Source organism: Muntiacus reevesi, chromosome 11 (genome assembly GCF_963930625.1).
Source record: "Muntiacus reevesi chromosome 11, mMunRee1.1, whole genome shotgun sequence".
Taxonomy (NCBI): Eukaryota; Metazoa; Chordata; class Mammalia; order Artiodactyla; family Cervidae; genus Muntiacus; species Muntiacus reevesi.
The window spans coordinates 41,342,801-41,366,162 of record NC_089259.1 but is presented as its reverse complement, the minus strand read 5'-3'; the positions used below and the strand labels follow the sequence as shown (position 1 = coordinate 41,366,162).

Sequence of the window (23,362 nt, the reverse complement as noted above, 5' to 3'; positions counted from 1 at the left end):
CCATGAAATTAAAAGATGACTTCTCTTTGGAAGAAAAGTTATGACCAACCTAGACAGTTTATTAAAAAGCAGACTTTTGCCAACAAAAGTTCCACTAGTCAAAGCTTTGGTTTTCTCCAGTAGTCATGTATGGATGTGAAAGTTGGATTTATAAAGAAAACTGAGCACCGAAGAATTGATGGTTTTGAACTGTGGTGTTGGAGAAGACTTGAGACTCCCTTGGACTGCAAGGAGATCTAACCAGCCCACCCTAAAGGAAATCAGTCCTGAATATTCATTGGAAGAAATGATGCTGAAGCTGAAGCTCCAATACTTTGTCCACATGATGAGAAGAACTGACTCATTTGAAAATGTCCTGATGCTGGGAAAGACTGAAGGCTGGAGGAAAAGGGGATGACAGAGAATGAGAAGGTTGGATGGCATCAGCGACTCAATGGACATGAGTTTGAGTAAATTCTAGGAGTTGAAAATGGAAAGGGAACCCTGGCATGCAGTCTATGGGGTCTCAAAGAGTCAGACACGACTGAGCGACTGAACTGATTACATAAGGAAACATGTTGATATATGAAGAAGTGAGATTAGAGAATATTGAAATTATTTTTTTTTTCTTCTGGTGTAGGATAAGTAACTCTAATGTAACGAATAACTTCAAAATTCTCAGTGACATCACACTGTAAACTCTTTTTCTTGTTCATTCTGCATATACATGAGAGCCATGATTTTATTTCTCTGGTACTCAGAATGAGATATAAGATAAAATATGAGCACCTGTTACTTTCAATGTCAGAAGGGAAAAACCAGAGAGTAGTACTACATTGTTCATTCATTCATAAAGACTCAATCTTCAAGTATTAAAAATATAATTCTCCTTTATTCATACTTTGTTGATAACTCAATCTCATGGCCACTGAAGTTTTCAGAGTGTGGGAAGACGTTATCTGATTTTGTACCTGGGAGAAGAACAAGAGATGTCTGGCATATAATACTGATGATCTGGCATATAATACTGATGATCATAGCAATCACCAAATCCTTTATATTTGTGTTTGTTAGTAGAATAGACAGTGGGAGAAAGGGATTCTCTCTCATTTATGATTTTTTTTCTAAAAATTAATGAGCATTTTTACTGAGAATAAAGTCATTGGAAAGAGTTTCTAATGAACTGACTCTGTTCAAACTTGAGGTACTTCTTGGATAAAATACAGAAACATGTCTAACAATACTGTTATTCTATGAAATGGGCTGTAGATTTACAGATATATATATATATATATATATATATATATATATATATAAAGAGTGGTATTAAGCTCACCATAGTTTCATTCTATTATCTTATCCAGTGAAATTAGGAACTATAGGTACTACAGTGAGAATGGTGGCCAGAATACAAATTAATAGATGTATACTTTTATACACACAAACATATAATCATTTATTTTAAAATACTGATAATAGAATGGCAGGTTATTCACATTTTCCTCTGCTAAATTCTTGAGAAAAAATGACAAAGAAGAGGAATATGACAAGCCTTTGAATTTCACAGCAAATATCTTATATATAAATGCCACTAATTAAATGATATTTCATACACATATTCTTTCCTAAGCCTACTCTGTAATGTATTAAAATGATGTTTGTGAACAGAGGCATAAATAACACAATCTAGAAATAGATTTATAATGCAAAATTATATTTAAATAAGCATAGTTATTTTAAGTTATAGCAGTACAATAAGGATGAATAGCTTAGGTAATGCAGAAGCACACAGCACCATCATTATTCTTATCCAAGCTCATACCATGTGACAGGTTGATAACATTTTTACACTTTTTATGACATATATTCTATATTGATGATTTCACATGTAAATCATCAATAAATCAGGATATATAATGCTGCCCTGGTAGAATTACTTTGCACATATAATGTAAGGAATGTTTCTTAGTGTATAACCATAGGCAAACAAATCATTAGGAATAGCAGGTAGTGTAAATGCTGTTTTATAGATAAGTGAATAGGTACCCAGATCAAAACTGTTTTACAATGATTTCTTATGGAAGTGTGTATGTGTGCATGCTCACTTGTATCCAACTCTTTGTGACCCCATGGACTGTAGCCCACCAGGCTTCTCTGTCCATGGGATTTTCCAGGCAAAAGTACTGGAGTGGGTTGACATTTCCTTCTCTACTTATAAAAATGTAAATACATTATAAACTAGTAAAGTACAGTTATATAACATCTATCAAAAATTGTAGAATTGGGCTTTCTTAAATGCAAGGAACCTTGGTATCTCAAAGCAGGTCAGAAAAGACAGCAGGGACTGAGTAAGAACAGGAAATCTAGAATAGTTAATGGAAGACTAAAATCTAATGTTGCAGACAAGCCTCACTCTAGGGAGAATGTCTTAGTGAGCAAAATCAGTGTCCAAACATGCACTAAGTTCTAGCACAATTTAGACTCAGAAAGTACAATTCATTAGAAAGAGCACATTTATCCATCTGTTTACTTATTCAATAAATATTGCTTTGTGTGTACTTTTCACTGTACTAGATAGATCTTAAAATGTTTTAGAATAAAGAGATAAGGAAATGAATAATTAGAACTTTAAGATCACAAACAAATCTGGAAATCAGGCAAAGGATCGGAAAATATGCTCGAAGACATCAGTACTGTTGCTGGCTCATAAGAGATCAGGACCATCTTTGTCTTTAAACCTGCATATAATGAAACTTAATAAGAAAGGGGTGCCAAGATCAAAGGAACTTCCTAAACTTGCCTTTGTAGTATCCACTTCGTTTCCTCCAATCTTTTCCCCTTAGAGTAGCCAGAAGAATATTTTCAAGATGCAGACTTGGCCTGGAAGTGCAATTGAGTTTTCCTTTGTTTCAATTGTATCAACATAATAAAAAATTGTTTTACAACAGTTTTCCCACTGAAATAGATTCTATGTGCTGGTCAAGTTTATCTTGTCTATGCCTATATTCTTCCACTTGGCTCAATTCCTGGCACTGATTAAGCACTCAACAAACATTTATTGAGTCTTTAGACAATAAGTTAAAAAAAAAAAAAAAAACCTCAAGTTTCTCCAAGCAAAAACTCGTGAGATCTACTGTAAAAAAGTAGTCAGAAAAATACAGACAGATTTTAAAAGAAATGGATGGATGGCTGTTTGGATGGACTGATGGAAAGATATGTAGGTAAATTTTGACTTTTTATTTCTCTATTTGCATGTGAATAGCCATTTCCATCATCATAAGCTGAGGATTCATGATGTATACATATTTTAGGCATGCTTTTAATGAAAATTTTTGATGGGATAAAAATATTAAGTAAACATTATTCATGTATTAATTGAAAATTATATCATACTTTATCCAACACTATTAACAGTGCTCACAATTTTTGATATATTGTTTATAATAAATATATAACTTTTATTCAAAATCTACCAAACTCTACTATAGTCATAACAGAAAAAGTCATGTAAAATAACAGTGTGCTATGTGCTTAGTCATGCCTGACTCTTTGTGACCCCATGGACTGTAGCCCACCCAGTTCTTCTGTGCGTGGGATTCTCCAGGCAAGAATACTGAAGTGGATTGCTGTGCCCTCTTCCAGGGTATCCTCTTGACCCAGGGATCAAACCTGCATCTCTTATATATAACCTGCACTGACAGGTGGGCTCTTTACCACTTGCATCACCTGGGAAGCTCATCTTCCCAGGCGAGCTGGGAACTGCCATCTTATAACTCGAGTTTTATCATCTTTAGATCTTTGTTAAAAAAGAAAATAACAAAATTTGCTGTCTTTACATGTAGTATAAATACATTATTCACTTAATTAAATAATTATTTTAAAAGTACCATAAGCATTAACATATAAAGGAAGAATCGAATTTTGAATTCTTTCATTTCTCCTGATTTCTCATTGCAACCTTTTGGTTTTGATATGATCCAAGAATTTCTGAGCATTGAAGACAGATGATAAAGGAGAGATTTATTTTAATTTTAATTATGGATGCTTAGTTATACTAAGGCTTATATGGTGTATTCATATATTCATTCATATTTATATATATATATGAGACCCTAATTTTTTTACAAAAATGTAATTACTTGAATTGTTTAAGGTTAAAATGCTAGGTAGACACTTTTGCACTTTTTAATAAGTATTAATCTTTATTCTCCTTAAGATATTATTGTTGGAGCCAGTCAAATAAGTATAGCATGAAAAGACTAACTGGGTGTTTTGCCATCACTTTTCTATTATTGTGCATGTATAATTTTGCTATTTCTTTGATAGCCAATTATGTTCAAATAGAAATATATACAATAGATGGACATCCTCCTACATAAAAACATAACCTACTTTATATGTAGATGCAATAATTATTAACCTAGGCCATAGCTATACTAATTTATGTTTGTGATTAGATATTTGCCTCAATGGTTTGTGAGACCAGTGTTATATCTGGAGTGAAAAGATGGACACAGGGAATGGCAGATTAATCTGCTGTCTTGGGATATTATGCCTGGAATGGTAGCTTTGAAGTTATACATACATGAAAATATGAAATGTGATGTCTTATACAGATGGAAGGCTATCAACCCTGGTATCAAACTGTAAAATTTATTTTCATGTTGAGACAACTATTTAAAAATACATAATTTGTGCTCATAACATTAGTAATAATTTTCTGTTATATGAGCAGAGAAAATAATTATCAATATTTTTCTTTAGTTTTGAAATGTTAAAGGTATTTGTTTTAAAAGCTATATTTTACTAGCATTCAGATTGCCTAGGAATACTATATGTTCTGTTTATTGACAATGGCTTAAATAACTTTAAAGCTGTAATGATAAAACTGCACCAGAGAGGAGTCAAAGAGTTACTTATCAGATCCTTACTCTCTCTGGTTCAGTTAACCTCCCCTCAACTTGAAGTGAATTGATTTAGCTCATATCTGAATGGCCTAGTGGTTTTCCCTATTTTCTTAAATTTAAGTATGAATTATACAATAAGAAGTTCATGATTTGAGCCACAGTTAGCTCCTGGTCTTGTTTTTTTACTGACTGTATAGAGCTTCTCCTTCTTCAACTGCAAAGAATAAAAACAATCTGACTTCAGTACTGACCATCTGGTGATGTCAATGCACAGAGTCATCTTTTGTGTTGTTGAAAGAGGATGTTGGCTATAACCAGTGCATTCTCTTGGCAATACTCTGTTAGCCTTTGCTCTGCTTCATTTTGTTCTCCTAGGTCAAATGTGCCTGTTACTCCAGGTAGCTCTTGACTTCCTACTTTTGCATTCCAGTCCCCTATGATGAAAAGGACATCTTTTTTTTTTTTTTGGTGTTAATTCTAGAAGATCTTATAGGTTTTCCATAGATCATTAAATCAAATCCCTTATGATTATGCAGTGAAAGTGACAAATAGATTCAAGGGCTTAGATTTGATAGAGTGCATGAAAAACTATGGACAGAGGTCCATAACATTGTACAGGAGGCAGTGATCAACACCATCCTCAAGAAAAAAAATGCAAAAATGCAAAATAGTTGTCTGAGGAGGCCTTACAAAAAGCTGAGAAATGAAAATAAACAAAAGACAAGGAGAAAAGAAGATATACCCATCTGAATGCAGAGTTCCAAAGAACAGCAATGAGAGATAAGAAAGTTTTCTTTTTCTTTTTTTTTTTTTTAAGAAAGTTTTCTTAAGTAAACAGTACTAAGAAAAGGAGGAAAACAATAGAATGGGAAAAACTATAGATCTCTTTAAGAAATAAGAGATTCTTTATTTCCCTATTAAGAAAATTAGAGTTACCATGGGAAAATTTCATGCAAAGATGAGCAGAATAAAGGACAGAAAATGCATGGAGATAGCAGAAGCAGAAGATATTAAGAAGAGGTGGCAAGAATACACAGAAGAACCATAGAAGGAAAGGTCTTCTGAACCACCACAATGGTGTGGTCACTCTCCTAGAGTCATACATCTTGGAACATGAAGTCAAGTGGGCCTTAGGAAGCATTACTACAAACAAAACTAGTGGAGGTGATAGAATTCCAGTTGAGCAATTTCAAATCCTAAAAGAATGCTGTGAAAGTGCTTCACTCACTACGCCAACAAATTTGGAAAACTCAGCAGGGGCCACAGGATTGGAAAAGGTCAGTTTTCATTTCAATCCCAAAGAAGGGCAATGTCAAACAATGCTGAAACTACTGCACAATTGCACTGATTTCACATGCTTTCAAGGTAATGCTCAAAATCCTTCAAGCAAAATTTCAACAGTATGGGAACTGAGAACTTCCAGACGTGTCAATTCAGTTCAGTTCAGTCACTCAGTCATGTCCAACTCTTTGCGACCCCATGGACTGCAACATGCCAGGCCTTCCTGTCCATCACCAACTACTGGAGCTTATTCAAACTCATGTCCATTGAGTCCGTGGTGCCATCCAACCACCTCATCCTCTGTCATCCCCTTCTCCTCCCACCTTCAATCTTTCCCAGCATCAGGATCTTTTCAAATGAATCAGTTCTTTACATCAGGTGGTCATAAAGAAGGCTGAGCACAAGGGAACCCTCTTACACTGTTGGTGGGAATGCAAACTAGTACAGCCACTATGGAGAACAGTGTGGAAATTCCTTAACAAACTGGAAATAGAACTGCCATATGACCCAGCAATCCCACTGCTGGGCATACACACTGAGGCAACCAGAATTGAAAGAGACATATGTACCCCAATGCTCATCACAGCACTGTTTACAATAGCCAGGACATGGAAATAACCTAGATGTCCATTGGCAGATGAATGTATAAGAAAGCTGTGGTACATATACACAATGGGATATTACTCAGCTATTAAAAAGAATGCATTTGAATCATTTCTAATGAGGTGGATGAAACTGGAGCCTATTATACAGAGTGAAATCAGAAAGAAAACCACCAATACAGTATATTAATTCATATATATGGAATTTAGAAAGATGGTAATGATAGCCCCATAAGTGAGACAACAAAAGAGACACAGATATAAAGAAAAGACTTTTGGACTCTGTGGGAGAAGGCAAGGGTGGGGTGATTTGAGAGAATAGCATTGAAACATGTATATTATCTTATGTGAAATAGATCACCAATCCAGGTTTGATGCATGAGACAGAGTGCTCAGGGCTGGTGCACTGAGATAACCCTGATGCATGGGACGGGAAGTGGGAGGGGGGTTCAGAATGGGGAACACATGTACACCCATGGCTGATTCATGTCAATGTATGGCAAAAACCACTACAATATTTTAAAGTAATTAGCCTCCAATTAAAATAAATAAGTTAATTTAAAAAAAAGGGGGGGGGTTGCTGAGCACAGAAGAATTGATGCTTTCAAACTATGGTGCTCTCTTGAGAACCTCTTGGACAGCAAGGAGATCAAATTAGTCAATCTTAAGGGAATCAGCCATGAATACTCATTGGATGGACTGATGTTGAAGCTGAAGCTCCAATACTTTGGCTACCTAATAGGAAGAGCTGACTCACTGGAAAAGACCCTGATGCTGGATAATATTGAGGGCAGAAGGTGAACTGGGCAGCAGAAGATAAGATGTTTGGATGGCATCATCAACTCATTAGACATGAGTTTGAGCAAATTCCAGGAGATAGTAAAGGACAAGGAAGCCTGGCATGCCACTGCCCATGGGGTGGCAAAGAGTCAGACAGGACTGAGTGACTGAATCACAACAACCTTGAAGAGTAGATGTAGTGGAATATGAAGGTGAAAGTTAAAATGTTAGTCACTTGGTTGTGTCTGACTCTTTGCAACCCTATAGACTATAGCTCACCAGGCTCCCCATGGAAATCTCCAAGCAAGAATACTGGAATGGGTAAACAGTCCCTTTTACAGGGGATCTTCCCTACCCACGGATCAAACCTACCTCTCCTGCAATGAAGGCAGATTCTTTTCTATTTGAGAATATGCCCTAAACCAAAACAGATTTTTTCTTACACCTTCACTGAAAAGTTGAAATCAATTTAGCTTTAAAAAAAAAGTTGAAATCAATTTAGCTTTAAAAAAAATTGATTTCAACTTTTCAGTGAAGGTGTAAATAAGCAAAAAATATTGAATTAGGGAGCAGACATTTAATTGTATTGCCCATTAAGCATATGATATATTTTTATCTTCAAATTATGTAGTAACAATGCTTGAAAAAGTAATGATATCTCAAATTTTTCAATAGGGCTTTTCAATGAGAGACTAACTTTTGTTCTGTGGCTATCATATGCCTTCAGCAAGTTTTCATTTTACAGCCAATTTTAGCCACTATATACTGATGCATCTCTTGCCTTTGGGCTATAAACTTTAATAGAGTCCCTGAAACAAAACTCACTTTCTGACCATGAAGGCCAAGGTGAGATGTAGGAAAGCCAGACAGCTAAACACATAAAGACAGTTCCCCTGCTTGCTTTTTCTTTTCTTTTCTATAAACAGGCAACCTGAGGCAAAAAAATGCTTAGAATAAAATTTTGTCAAAAATATGAACTGATAAAGATAGAGTTCACTGTTCATTATAGTCAGAAAGTGCTTATACATATGTGAGTTTTCCCCTATGCTAACAAAGGCTGTTTTGTTTTTTCCTTTTGAAGGGCAACAATTATCTGTATCACCAGGCTGAGAGGTGGATCCATGGACTTCTATAAACAGAAAAATCAATTTTGATTAATTAATGTGAAAACAATGATAAACATTATTGGCTAATTTTAAATTTGTGTGATACTTCATAAATATCTAGTGGAAAGAAAAAGTGTGTCAGAGGCAGTAGGGTTAGGACTCAGTTTTTGTCTTGACTTGGTTTTATTTTCCAGCTCTATATGTTTAAATGCCATCACAATTGCCTGATGCAAATGAAACGATTGCTATTGAACACTTACCAATTCCTGAAAACAGATATACCTAATTCAAAGATCTGGATCTCCCAGGAGAATGCACTAAATATTTTAAATTTTCCTCAGAAATTTTGTAAAATAAGAAAAGAATGATGTCTATTTCTAAGCATAGGATATTATTTCTAAATTTTACCTAAATATAAGATATACTCATTTCCATTCAGTTGAGTTCAGTTCAGTCACTCAGTTGTGTCCAACTCTTTGCAACTCCATGGACTGCAGCACACCAAGCCCCCCTGTCCATCACCAACTTCTGGAGCTTATTCAAACTAATGCCCATGGAGTCAGTGATGCCATCCAACCACCTCATTCTCTGTCAACCCCTTCTCCTTCCACCATCAATATTTCCCAGCATCAGGATCTTTTAAAATGAGTCAGTTCTTTACATCAGGTGGCGAAAGTATTGCAGTTTCAGTTTCAACATCAGGTTTTCCAATGAATATTCAGGACTCATTTCCTTTAGGATGGACTTGTTGGATCTCCTTGCAGTCCAAGGGACTCTCAAGAGTCTTCTCCAACACCACAGTTCAAAACCATCAATTCTTCTGTGTTCAGCTTTCTTTATAGTCCAACTCTCACAGCCATACATGACTACTGGAGAAATCATATATTTGACTAGATAGACCTTTGTTGGCAAAGTAATGTCTCTGCTTTTTAATATGCTATCTAGGTTGGTCATAACTTTTTTTCCCAGGAGCAAGTGTCTAATTTCATGGCTGCAGTCACCATCTGCAGTGATTTTGGAGCTCCAGAAAATAAAGTCTGTCACTGTTTCCTTTGTTTCCCCATATATTTGCCATGAAGTGACGGGACCAGATGCCATAATCTTGGTTTTCTGATAGTTGAGTTTTAAGCCAAATTTTCCACTCTCCTCTTTATATTTCCTCAAAAGGTTCATTAGTTCTTCTTTGTTTTCTGCCATAAGTGTGGTGTCATCTGCATATCTGAGGCTATTGATATTTCTCCCGGTAATCTTGATTTCACGTTATGCTTCATGCAGCCCAGAATTTCTCATGATGTACTCTGCATGTAAGTTAACTAAACATGGTGACAATATACAATCCTGATGCATTCCTTTCCCGATTTGGAACCAGTCTGCTGTTCCATGTCCAGTTCTAATTGTTGCTTCTTGATCTGCATTCAGATTTCTCAAGAGGCAGGTCAGGTGGTTTGGTATGCCCATCTCTTGAAGAATTTTCTAGTTTGTGGTGATCCACCCAGTCAAAGGCTTTTGCATAGTCAATAAAACAGAAGTAGATGTTTCTCTGGACTTCTGTCACTTTTTTGATGATCCAATGGATGTTGACAACTTGATCTCTCGTTCCTATGCCTTTTCTAAAGCCAACTTGAACATACAGAAATTCACAGTTTAGGTACTGTTGAAGCCTGGCTTGGAGAATTTTAAGCATTACTTTGCTAGCAGGTGAGATGAATGCAATTGTGTGGTAGGTTGAGCATTCTTTGGCATTGACTTTCTTTGGGATTGGAATAAAAACTGATCTTTTCCATTCCTGTGGCCACACTGAGTTTTCCAAATTTTCTGGCATTTTGAGTGCAACACTTTCACAGCATCACCTTTTAGGATTTGAAATAGCTCATCTGGAATTCCATCACCTCCACTAGCATTGTTTGTGGTGATTCTTCCTAAGGCCCGCTTCACTTCATATTCCAGGATGTCTGGCTCTAGGCGAGTGATCACATCATCATGATTATCTAGGTTATGAAGATCTTTTTTGTATAGTTCTTCTATGTATTCCTGCCACCTCTTCTTAGTATCTTCTGCTTCTGTTAGGTCCATATCATTTCTGTTCTTTGTTGTGCCCATCATGGCATGAAATATTCCCTTGGAATTTCTAATTTTCTTGAGGAGATCTCTATTAGTCTTTCCCATTCTGTTGTTTTCCTTTCTCTACATTGATCACTGAGGAAGGTTTTTTAAATCTCTCCTTGGTATTTTTGGAACTCCGGGTTCAAATGGGTATATCTTTCCTTTTCTCCTTTGTTTTTGACTTTTCTCTCTTTTTTTTTTTTTTTCACAGCTATTTGTAAGGCCTCCTCAGACAACCATTTTGCCTTTTGCACTTTTTCTTGGAGATGGTCTTGATCACTGCCTCCTATACAATGTCATGAACCTCTGTCATAGTTCTTCAGGTACTCTGTCTATCACATCTAATCCCTTGAATCTAATTGTCATTTCACTCTATAATCATAAGGTTTTTGATTTAGGTCATACCTGAATAGTCTAGTGGTTTTCTCTACTCTCTTCAATTTAAGTCTGAATTTGGCAATAAGGAGTTCATGGTCTGAGCCACAATTAGCTCCCAGTCTTGCTTTTGCTGGCTCTATAGAGCTTCTCCATCTTTGACTGCAAAGGCTATAATCAATCTGATTTCAGTATTGACCAGATTGTCCATGTGTAGAGTCTTCTCATGTTGATGGAAAAGGGTGTTTGCAATGACTAGTGTGTTTTCTTGAAAAAACTCTATTAGCCTTTGTCCTGCTTCACTCTGTACTACAAGGCCAAATTTGCCTGTTACTCCAGGTGTTTCTTGACTTCTCACTTTTGCATTCCAGCCCCCTATAATGAAAAAGACATCTTTTTTTGTGTGTTAATTATAGAAGGTCTTGTAGGTCTTCATTGAACCGTTCAACTTCAGCTTCTTCAGCATTACTGTTCAGGCATAGACTTGGATTACTGTGATATTGAATAGTTGCCTTGGAAACAAACCAAGATCAATCTGTTGTTTTTGAGATTGCATCCAAGTATTGCATTTCAGGCTCTTTTGTTGACTATGAGGGCTACTCTTATTTCATCTAAGGGATTCTTGTCCGGAGTGGTAGATTTAATGGTCATCTGAGTTAAATTCATCCATTCTCCTCCATTTTAGTTCACTGATTCCTAAAATGTCAATGTTCACTCTTCCTGTGTCCTATTTGACCACTTCCAATTTGCCTTGATTCATGGACCTAACATTCGAGGTTCCTATGCAATATTGCTCTTTACAGCATTGGATTTTACTTCCAACACCAGGCACATCCACAAATGAGTGTTGTCTCTGCCTTGGCTCTGTCTCTCCATTCTTTCTGGGGTCATTTCTCTACTGATCTCCAGTAGCATACTGAGCACCTATTGACCTGGGGAGTTCATCTTTCAGTGTCCTATCTTTTTGCCTCTTCATACCGTTCATGGGGTTCTCAAGGCCAGAGTACTGAAGTGGTTTGCCATTCCCTTCTCCAGTCGATTAAGTCTTGTTAGCACTCTCCACCATGACCCGTCCGCCATGGGTAACCCTACATGGCTGGGCTCACAGCCTCAGTGAGCTAAACAAGGCCATGGCCCATGTGATCAGACTAGTTAGTTTCCTATGATTGCGGTTTTCATTCTGCCTGCCCTCTGATAGAGAAGGATAAGAGGCAATGGAAGCTTCCTGAAGGGAGAGAGGCTGTCTTAGAGGGAAACTGGGTCTTGTTCTGATGGGCAGGGACATGTTCAGTAAGTCTTTCATCAATTTTCTGTTGATGGGCTGTACTGTGTTCCCTCCCTGTGATTTGACCTCAGGCCAAACTATGATGGAGGTGATGAAGATAATGGCGGCCTCCTTCAAAAGGTCCCATGCATGCACTGTTGCAGTCAGTGCCCCCAACCCTGCAGCAGGACACCACCGACCCACACCTCCACCAGAGACTCCTGGACACTCACAGGCATGTCTGGGTCGGTCTCTTGTGGGGTCACTGCTCCTTTCTCCTGGGTCCTGGTGCACTCAAGGTTTTGTGTGTGCCCTCCAAGAGTCTGTTTCCCCAGTCCTGTGTAAGTTCTGATGGCTCCATGGTGGGGTTAATGGCGACCTCCTCCATGAGGGCTTACGCCGTATCCAGCTCTGCTGCACCCAGAGCCCCTACCCTGCAGCAGTCCACTGCTGACCCGTACCTCCACAGGAGACCCTCAGACACAGTTCTGGCTAGTCTCTGTGGGGTCTCTGGGTCCTGGTGCCCATAAGGCTTGTCTGAGCCCTCTGTATAGTCCATGGAATTCTCTAGGCCAGAACACTGGAGTCGGTAGCCTTTCCCTTCTATTCCAGATCCCTGAATCTTCCCAACACAGGGATCAAATCCAGGTCTCCCGCATTGCAGGTGAATTCTTTACTAGCTGAGCCACAAGGGAAGCCCTGTAAGAAGTAGTTGTGTTTTCTTAATTTTCCTGTAGTATTAGTGTATGAAAATGTCTTCATTATTTGAGCTTTACTTAAAATTTCAGAAGCCTTCAGAAATGCATTTATTATTCCTTAGTGCAATTAGTATTAGATTTTGTGTCAGTTTTTCCCCCTTTCTGAAAAGTTATCAACAAAGTCTGTTGTGTAGATAGTAGTTAAAGAAAAAAAAAATCCTATAGAGCTGAATAACAATCATATGGGGACTGAAATAAGACTTCAGAGAAAGCTATTTAAGTGAAGCGATTGTGACAAAAGGCAGACTTGCTTCTATTGGAGAAAAAATAAAATATAAAAGATGTTCACATTTCACTAAAATTAAGGTGTATTATACATACTTACTTTTAAGGTTATCTTAACTAAAAAAAACTTCCTGGTGAAAAGTAAACAAGATAAAACTTACTTGTGTTCATTATCCAGCTTCAACCACCATCACCGATTTGCCATTTTTGCTTCATCCTTTCACCTTTACAGTATTTTTTTCCTGAAGTATTTTAAAGTACTTCTTAAACATGTCATTTTAGCTCAAAGCGTTTCTGAATTCATCCAAGAAACAATGAAATATGATCACAACTTTACTTTTGCAGCTTAATTGCAATGTCATTTTTAGAATTAATACAAATTTAAATAATCTCTTATTAAAATCTGATACCCAGAATTAAAATTTCCAAAATGTCTTAAGCATCTTTTAATAGTTGTTCTATAAATTGGAATCCAAGTAAGTTTCACTCAGTTTATTTTGTTGCATTTTAAAGCCACATTTAGTTTATAACAGTTACTTATTTCTAGTTATTCATTTTATCACTTTTTTTTCTTGAAAAATTGTCAAGTTATCTGTAAAATATTTTACTTTGTGGATTGTACAATTTAATTCCTCTTGGTGTTTTTCCTTTTTTCCTCTTTTTTTATGTTTATATATTTCAAAACATTCATAGTAGAAATGTAGATATCTTAAAGATTTTGCTGGCATAGATTGCATATTTGCATTTGTGTCTATGTGTGCTTGTGTCTATTTGTGGCATTTTACATTTGTTAACTATAACATGCAAAATTACTTTTGCTATTTGCCTGACAGCCTATGCTTTAACATGGTTCTGGTTTTGCAGGCATTCAACCAATCTCTCATTTCACATGTATTACCTTGGCTGCCATAATTTCTCCAACCATGGTGTGTAAATGCTTGTAATGTCCTGGGTGAAATATTCTCTGTGAAATATAAAGCCCAGGTCCCTGGGGTCTTCCCAGTCATTTCTCTTGTAACAACCTTCTTTATTTTCAATAAATTATAGGGTTTTTGTTTTTGCCTGTTTGTGTTTGTTTCTTTTGTTTCTGTGTTTTGGGGATCTATAGGTCAAAAATTTCAAAGCAAGATTGGTGTAGAAAAACAAACTAGGAATATATTTGCATATATATTTTATGTTTGTAAAAATATTATAAAAAATTAAAAAAAAAAAAAAAAAAACCTTCCATCCATTCTTCTTTCACATTTACTTACTCTACTGGGTTCTGACTAAATGCTTTTGTATCTGAACCTATAATTGTAGGTTAAAAGCAAAGAAGTGGTTTAACCATTCCCTCTAAACTGAAGCAATTTTTTGTGGTTTTACCACCCAACCTATACAATATTTGTATTTAATGTATGGTAATCAGACTATCTGAAAATTTAATATTTGGTTAAAATTAAAAAATAATAACTTGGACCCTCTGCTTCAATCTCTTGATTTACCAATTTCTCCCTCCAAGTGAATTCCAAGTGACTGTCACAGAAACATAGTTTTGTTCATGTTGTAATTGTTTCCTCAAGTTTCAAGCTTTCTTATTTTCCTATTGAAGAAACATGAAATACTTTCCTACTCTGAGAATTGAGTCATCTATTAGCTGATCAAATATCACCTTTTAAACAATGCTTCTTCTTATAACTTTGGTCTTAAACACACTGCATACCTAGTTTTCTCAAAAACTAGGTCCATGCACTTTTTTTTTTTTAGCACTTATGTTCTTTTGTGCAAATATCCTCTTTTTTTCTAGCAAATTTAGGATAGGATTTCAGACCTTATTTAAAGATTTCAAAAGTGAATTATTTTTTAATTCTCCCAGAGTTTTAGCCATTACTTCTGTTTCATGACCATAGCACTTTGTTTGTACTTTCTTCAAAGAACCTCATTCCACTGTAAAAAATATTTATTTTCATATCTGTCTTTCTTGGGAAAAATAATGATATTCACTTGTGTGAAATGACTCTGCATCTATCGAGTTAACAGTCTAGCTATATTTTTTAAATACCTTAAACAATAGAAAGCCTGACTTTGTGAATATTGGCTCTGGAACATCTGTTTAAATAACTGAGTTTTTAGGAAAAAAGCTAAGCTTTCTTTTCCATGGCTTGTTTTGAAAGAGCATCATTAATATCTAATAGCAAAATTGAATGTGATTAGAATATGTTATATCCTATCATCCTTTTATTTTAGGTATGATCCCAAAACAGACACATGGACTATGGTGGCTCCTTTGAGTATGCCCAGAGATGCCGTTGGAGTCTGTCTTCTTGGTGACAGATTATATGCCGTTGGTGGCTATGATGGCCAGACATACCTCAACACTATGGAATCCTACGATCCACAAACTAATGAATGGACCCAGGTAAGACGGTTGCAAGCATAAGTCACTTCACATATAAGAATTTTGTTTCATTTACTTCCTGTAGAGGAGATGTGTACATACAACCATGTATTTAGTTGAATTACTCTGAACTCAAAGTGACTGATTTTTGTTCATTTTCATGTTCATTTTGTAAAAAGTTTATTAAATCGTATACTTTTGTGTACTTTTCTATGGTGTATTCTATACTTCAATAAAATTTATGTTAGAAAGTGGAATTTATGCTTCAGTGGGATTTCCATTTTATTATAAGTCATGCCAAGGGACAGGGACTGAATTTTAATCAACTGAAACAAAAAATAAAAGTGGAACATATTTGTTCACAAACATTTAACTTTGTTGGTTATATAGATAACAAAATCAAATGAATAGAAGCTTGTAGAAATTAGCTTTCTGCTTCCCTTTTTTTGCTTGACTATGTTTGCTAGGTTCCTTGCTACCTGTGGCAGAAAGAATATTCCATGGGATGGTGCTGCTGGAAACTCCAAATGGAGCTCTTCACAGCCATAGTCATAAAACAAAAGAACTTTGTTCAAAAAGCTCCTCAGAACAAATAGCAAAGAGGCCTGAATTGTTGCATAATGCATTCATTCCTGGCTGAACACTTTGGTCAAGAAGATGGTGAAAAATAATTGGCTGATCTTAGGTTAACCTTCAACTAGACACAGCAATTAGAGATTCAGGATCATGTTCAGAGAAGCTTCCAATCCAGTCAAATATCTGGAGAATGTGTGTTGGGGTGTGTGTGATCACTGGGGAAACATAAGGGTAGGACACCTTAATTATGGTGGAAAATACCTTAAGCTTACAGTTAATATAGACTTGCTTGTAATGAAAGGAACAGGTGTGTTTTCAGATTTTTGTTTTAATATTCAATTTGTCTTAACTTTCTTTCTTTTTTTCCTTCCAAATCTCTCAATATTTCTTATTTCTCTGCTTTATCAGAAACTAAAAATCAAGAAACAGTTAAAAAAAAAAAAAAAAAACATTTTCCCACCAATTGGTACATTTAAATTCCAGAGTCTTACTTAGTTGCAGCAAAATAGTAACCTTGTCTCCTCATATTCCTTAATGTATAGAGGGCTTTATTTTTGATCAAAGAAATTGACTAAAATTTATATGAAGAACTTGAATGTTGATTGAAATAAATTTCTAAAAGAAATTCTTACTTTTACAGATACATAACTTCCTTTGATGATAATGTGTTCAACTACAGTACTAAATAGACTGAGTTGGAAGTACAAAATCAAACTCATCATGGTCAGGCTAAAGTATCTGCCTTATGACTCTCAAAGGGGAAATTCTTTGATTTCAGTGAAGACAAATGTATTTGACAAAGGAGGAAGAAAACAGGTAGAATGGAGGAAAGACCAGTGTAAATTTGGAGAACTAGGTTCTGTGATTTTCTGTGTTTAACTTTAATTGTAAAAAAGTAGTGTTCCTTATCCAGGGAGAAGAAATCATATAATAAGCTATAATAATTGCACTGAGAGTTTAAAAGATATATTTTAACTCCTTACATTCCCAAGTTCCTAGTTTTGCAAAGGGAGCAATGCGTGGATTATTTTTGATTTGCTAAGGAAGTACAAATTCAATGTTACATATCTTAAGTGAACTACTTTTACAAATGAGTATTAAATAAAGGAGGCTTATGGACTTATAAATGATATAATATAATATTTTCATTACATATTTATAGTAATGAGCCATTATGTTTATTATTCCTCTAAAATTGAACTCAGAATAATGCATGTACTATTAATGGGTAGAAACTTCCAACAGCCATGTTTCCCCATCTATGTTTTATTATATTCTTTTGGATCATGTAGTATCTTACAAATAGCAAAGTAGTATTTAAAATGTTTTAGAATAATTCTATTTTAGTATAATAGACATTAATTTTAAAATTCCTAAATTAAGATCTTCCATCCCTATCTTTTCATTCTTTATATTTTTAAGACTTTCAAGAGGCCATCAGGAAACCCACACAAAATCACTTTGGAAAATTTTCAGGATTCCACGCTACTAGAGAAAGTTCTCATATTTGCTGCATGTTGCCTGTCACTTTCCCTTCACTTACTCCACAGATGGACAAAGCTAATTTGTTATTTCACTTGTTTTTGACACCATCAAATGGGCAAGCATCAGAATAAAAAGCAAATCATATTGAAATATATAATGATGCATATTTTAAAAACTTCCCAAGCTAGCTAGAATTGGAAATAATGAAAACAGATGAGGGAATATTTGCCAGATACATGTCTTACATGGTTACATACAGAACACACAGGTACATGCTTGCATGACTGTGTGTAATTGTGTTTTAAATAAACTTGATTTCGCCACTTATTTATTTATTTACTTTTTGCATTTGACTTGGAACAAAATATGTGTCCTTTAAAGCATAGAAAGAAAATTTTAATTTTGTTTCCTCTAGCCTGAGTAAAATCATCCTTTCAGGTGTTTCTTTGGTACATAGTCATAGTGCTGTCATGCTGCATCTACCTGCAGCTATAAAAAAAACAAATGCAATATGTCATTTACAGTCATATATCCAAAGACTGACATAGTTGCTAGCACGGGTAAGAGATGTGTGAAACTTTCTTAAGTGAATAAATTGTGAATTATTTTTGCAACTCAGTTTACTCTGTTGTACATGGGTTTAGTTCATTTGCATACAGTCAATCTGTAAGGTATTTAGAATGAGTTTCAGGGAAGCCTGGTAAGATATTTACATCTTGGATTGCTGTTTAATAACTGGTATCATGCCAACCTTTTTAGATTATCACAGTTTAGTGAAAGGTATAATGTTGGAGAGGGAAAAGGGCAGATAGTCAAACTATGTGTTAAATAAGATAAAACTGAACCAAGGGGAAGAGAGGGAAAACTCTCAAATATTTAAAATGTACTTATGTACAATATATCAAACGCTTAAAATAGAATGATAAATGCTGGGGTGAGGGAAATAGTTAACACTATGCTAGAAGTTAAGTGTGTTGCATAGAGAAATCTTCTTTTGGGAAATTATATAGATATGATGCAGCATGGCAAATAAATAATAGTTAAACAGATAAAAATATGGGGAGTGGTTTGGTCTAAGAAACAGAATTTTTAAAGAGTCATGGGAAAGAGAACACATGGCATGCTTTATTGAGCAACAAATAAAGTGATGAGGAAAAAATTTGGAGAGATAAAATGGGTCTTTATGATATAAGGTGAGAAACCATGTTATAGAATCTTGACTTTACCATGAGCCAAAAGGATAGTTAATGAAGGACTTTAGGCAGGGAAAGCAAATAATCTGAATTTTATTTTAAAATAACTGCACTTGATAGGATGGGAAAATTGATTAGGGGAAAGAAAAATCATAAATTTATTAGGATATACTTCACTAACTCACTGTGAAGTATTGGTGGGAATTTTTTCCTTCTTTCTTTGATTTTTTTTTTTTTTTTTTTGCTAATCTAAAAATTAAATTGACATAAGACAAATTAATAGGAAAAAAACAAACTTAATTTTATACATATGGAAATTCCATATGGACTCAAAGAAGTGACCAAAAGCAGGAAGCTCTAATACTCTTTTAGACAAAGAAACAATAAATGCATAAAGAATTTAGAAGACAAAGTGGTTTGGGATTAGGTAGTAAATTAGCGAAGAAGTTACAAGGTTTTCTGACACAGCCTTCTTGGCCCTAAATTCCTTATGTCTGGTGATAAGGATGCCTTTTACACTCCTAGTAGAGAGAGGGTACCATTTCACGTGAAACATTTATTTCCTACTTTAAGGGGTCAAAGGGGGGTGGGGGTCACAGTGCCCCTTCTGCATGAAGTATCACTCAAGTATCTTTAATTCAAAATGATCAACCTGCCAAAATGACATATCCTGGAGTGAGTTATTTTACTCCCCTTTCACACTCAAGGTGAAATTGTAACCTGAACTAGTTGAAGGTAGTAGGAATGGTGTAATTCAGTTGGTAGGAGAGAGAATTTATAAGACTTGATGTTATTCAGCTGTAAGGTTGAGGGAAATGAAACTAAGGGCTGTAGATATGCTTTAGGTTCCTGTCCTGAGCAACTGAGTAGAAGGATAAAAGAAATAATAGAAGGAAGAGTAAACTTGGGGCAGTGGGGGGGGGGGGGGGGGCAGAGATTCATTTTTACATGCAATATAAACATGTATAGAGACATAGATGCAAATGTAGATAGAGGTATACTTCATCTGGACCTATGCATAGTACTTTTCAGGGCTGAACGAACATCAGAGAGCATCTGGGGAACGCTTCAAAAATCCTACTCAGAACTCACGTCATTCCTATCGAATGGTGGGCCTTGAGTACGTATATTTTGTAAAAGCTCCTTAGATGGCTCTGACATGAAACAACATTTGAAAATAATTGGAAACTAAAAGAGAGACAATGGAAACTGTGCAATTTGAGTCAGAAATATTGCAAATTGTAGGCCTAAATGTTACCAGATTTATATCTCTTCATACTCCATTCACTGTAATATAGAGATGACAACATATGATGGGATTATAAAAGTGACTGTGGTGATCAACAAAAATTATTCTTAATACACAATATGCTATCAATATATCGCACGCTCCTTTTTGCCTTTCACTTTGAGCAATTATCTGTGAAAAGAAAGAGACATAACGTTAACCTTTTTGAAAAAGATATTGTATTAAATGAAAGGTACAAAAAAATGATATGAGAAGATTTTCTTTTTCTGTTTTAACCTATAGAAAGAGAGCAGGTGACAATAAGCACAATTAAAAGAACTAATGTATAATTAGATAATGGTGGTAATTTTCATATGTAGAGGGTGAGATAGTGTCCTTTCTCAATCAATAAGATAGTGTGTATGATCTGAAGTTATTTTGCTCTCTGCTATTTCATTTGCTACACTTGATTCATTTTATCTTCAGTTTGAAATAATATCCTGTAATTTCTAGTCTACCTGATATTTTTATGTGAATGAATTATTCCTGGGAAACTGTATCTAAAAATCATTGACCTGAAAAATTTCAAATTATTAAATTCTTAGCTTATCTCCATGGAATAAATTTTCATTACAAATTCTTTAAAATTATTGTTTTCAATATATTTCTAGCCAATTTCATATTCAGGATTATTTTTTAAAAATCTCAGTTCTTAAAAAAAAAACTCAGTTCTAATCAATAACATTAATACTCATAATATGGATTTTAAAATAGGCTCTGTAGCAACTGTAATTATGTTCTATTGATGACAGCATATTGAAATCACATCATTAAATGTCTCTGTTTAGAATGAATTCATAGCACATTTTATTCAGTATAATATCTTTGGAAATGACTTCCCAGTGACTTCAATAGTGAAGCAACTATTTCACTTAAAATATACTCCAAGCTATCAATTTGAAATTTCATCAAAAGTGTGTCCAGGCAAGCTGCAGAAAAAATCTTTGCTGAAAATTTTCCTATAGAAGCTTCACTTCACTAAATATCATTAAAGAATTTATTACTTTTATCAAAAATTCCACAAATAATTGTAGGCTTTAAAGACTTCAATATTCATATTATTTCATATAAATGCCAGTTTCATTATTTCCATGTTTATTGTATTACTTGCGAATACACTGGGAAATGATAATTATATTTATTAATGATTTTCATGGATATGAATGAATTATTTAAGTACATTATAATATGTATATTTTTCCATGACAATAAAATGTGTCTTAAATCATATTTCATCTTTTTCAACAGATGGCTTCCTTGAATATTGGGAGAGCCGGTGCTTGTGTAGTAGTCATCAAGCAACCTTGACTTATATTTTTGGAGAGATTTTATTTGCTGGAGTGGTTATTTTTATATCAGAGGGCAAGAATGAGAACTGGAGATGAAAATTCTTCAAGAAAAAAGATTTTGGTAGATTTATCTACTGAGATCAAAAGAGGTAGAAGATGAAACAGAATTATGGGAAACAAGAGAACATCAAACTGCTGCGGGAACACTATCTGGTCGTATGTTAGTTCAGGAATGGTTATTGGTAATTTGTTTTGTATTGTAGCATACAATAACTAGAGTTACCAAAGGCTCGTTTTTCTTGGGCAATTAAAAGGAGAGATAAAGATTTGTGACATGGATAATTTCATGACTAAAGCTCGTTCAGTGTTCTATAATCTGTGATGATATTCCAGAGGTTTTCAAGAGTAGAAGACATGATATTTCATCTGACAGAATCCGATTGATTCTGCCCTAATTTCCTAATCAGATGTGGTCATACCAGGAGGTGGAATGATGCTTTATTAAACAAATATGCTTTTTCCTAATTTTCCTAAACTTTGAGGGCAATTAGAGAAACAGATTCATGCTTGCCTCTTGCACTCAGAAAACAAATCAAAGCTGCATATATCATCCAGGAGGATGGTTGAATTTTATTGCAACTGTATTCGCAATTTGAAGTTGGCAAACACAAGGATTGTTTTCATTAAGCTTACCATAATGCTTTGCTTTTTGATCACACTGAGAATCAATACTATTAAAGGCTTTTGCCTTATGATGAGTTCAGTGTAAGCATGGAAACCAGTTATTCTGAATGTTTTATATATATATATATATATATATATATATATATATATATATCTCCATTGCATGTTGAAGTCCTTTAGAATTTTGTTCATAAAATATCTTAGAATTTTGAGGGAGAAATGTATGATACATTCATTTGCAGTGTTAATGGCCATTGTCAGAAGGAGGGCAGACTTCAGACCCTCATTCCCTACTTTTCAAACTTGGTACATTAATAAGCACATTATTTTATGCCAAATGTTTGTAATTGTTTAAAGCATATAGTGGAAATGTTATACAATGTCTTCAATAGCTCCAGGTAAATGTTAAATATAATTAATAAATAATAAAAAATTTGCTTTTATCGGTGTATTTTTTTTCAACAAATTTTAATTCAGAACAGAATAAAAACCTTGACAAGTTATTTTGCAAAAATAGGCAAGTTTTGTTGCTTGGCCTCTCATAAATCAAGGAGTATATATTTTCATCAAAATAAGCTTATCTCCTCCTAAATACTATGCTGACACAAAGTGCAATCTCTATTGATTTTGTGTGTGTGTGTGTGATTACTCACTTGAGACAGTTAGCAATAATGCTTAGAAAATTCATATCCCATAATGAAAGTCTTGATAATCATGCAGGAACTATCAATAGAAAGAAATTCCCTCATTTTGAGTCAGTGTAAAACATGTAATTGAGTGTTATTGTTGGGTAGTGGAAAAATACCAAAAACCTAGAAACCAAAGAAAATATTGATAGTTTATGTAAAGGAAATATTAGGAAATCTAATGTTTTCCAGTGTGTATATGTGATCAAATGTTATCAGTCACATTTTATTTTAGAAAATAACATAATTATAAATACAAGATGTTAAGGAAGTATCAGTGATTTTTAATTGTAGTTAAAAGATGTATAGCATGAAATGCATATTTTAGCCATTTCAAATTGTGAAGTTTAGAATTTTTTTTTTTGCCTATGTGTTCTCTTCAATACATAGAGCATGTGGATAAT

General features: G+C 34.7%; 1 protein-coding gene across 2 annotated transcripts in view; it reads left to right on the top strand.

Annotated features, from left to right (window-relative positions):
* KLHL1 (kelch like family member 1) overlaps positions 1-21,607 on the top strand; it is a 460,807-nt gene extending 439,200 nt beyond the window's left edge. For both annotated transcript variants that reach the window (XM_065902214.1, XM_065902213.1), the window contains 2 exons: positions 15,607-15,778; positions 21,548-21,607. In XM_065902214.1, the coding sequence (XP_065758286.1) occupies positions 15,607-15,778; positions 21,548-21,607 (232 nt within the window). The remainder of the gene's footprint in view (positions 1-15,606; positions 15,779-21,547) is intronic.
* Positions 21,608-23,362: the final 1,755 nt, after the last annotated feature.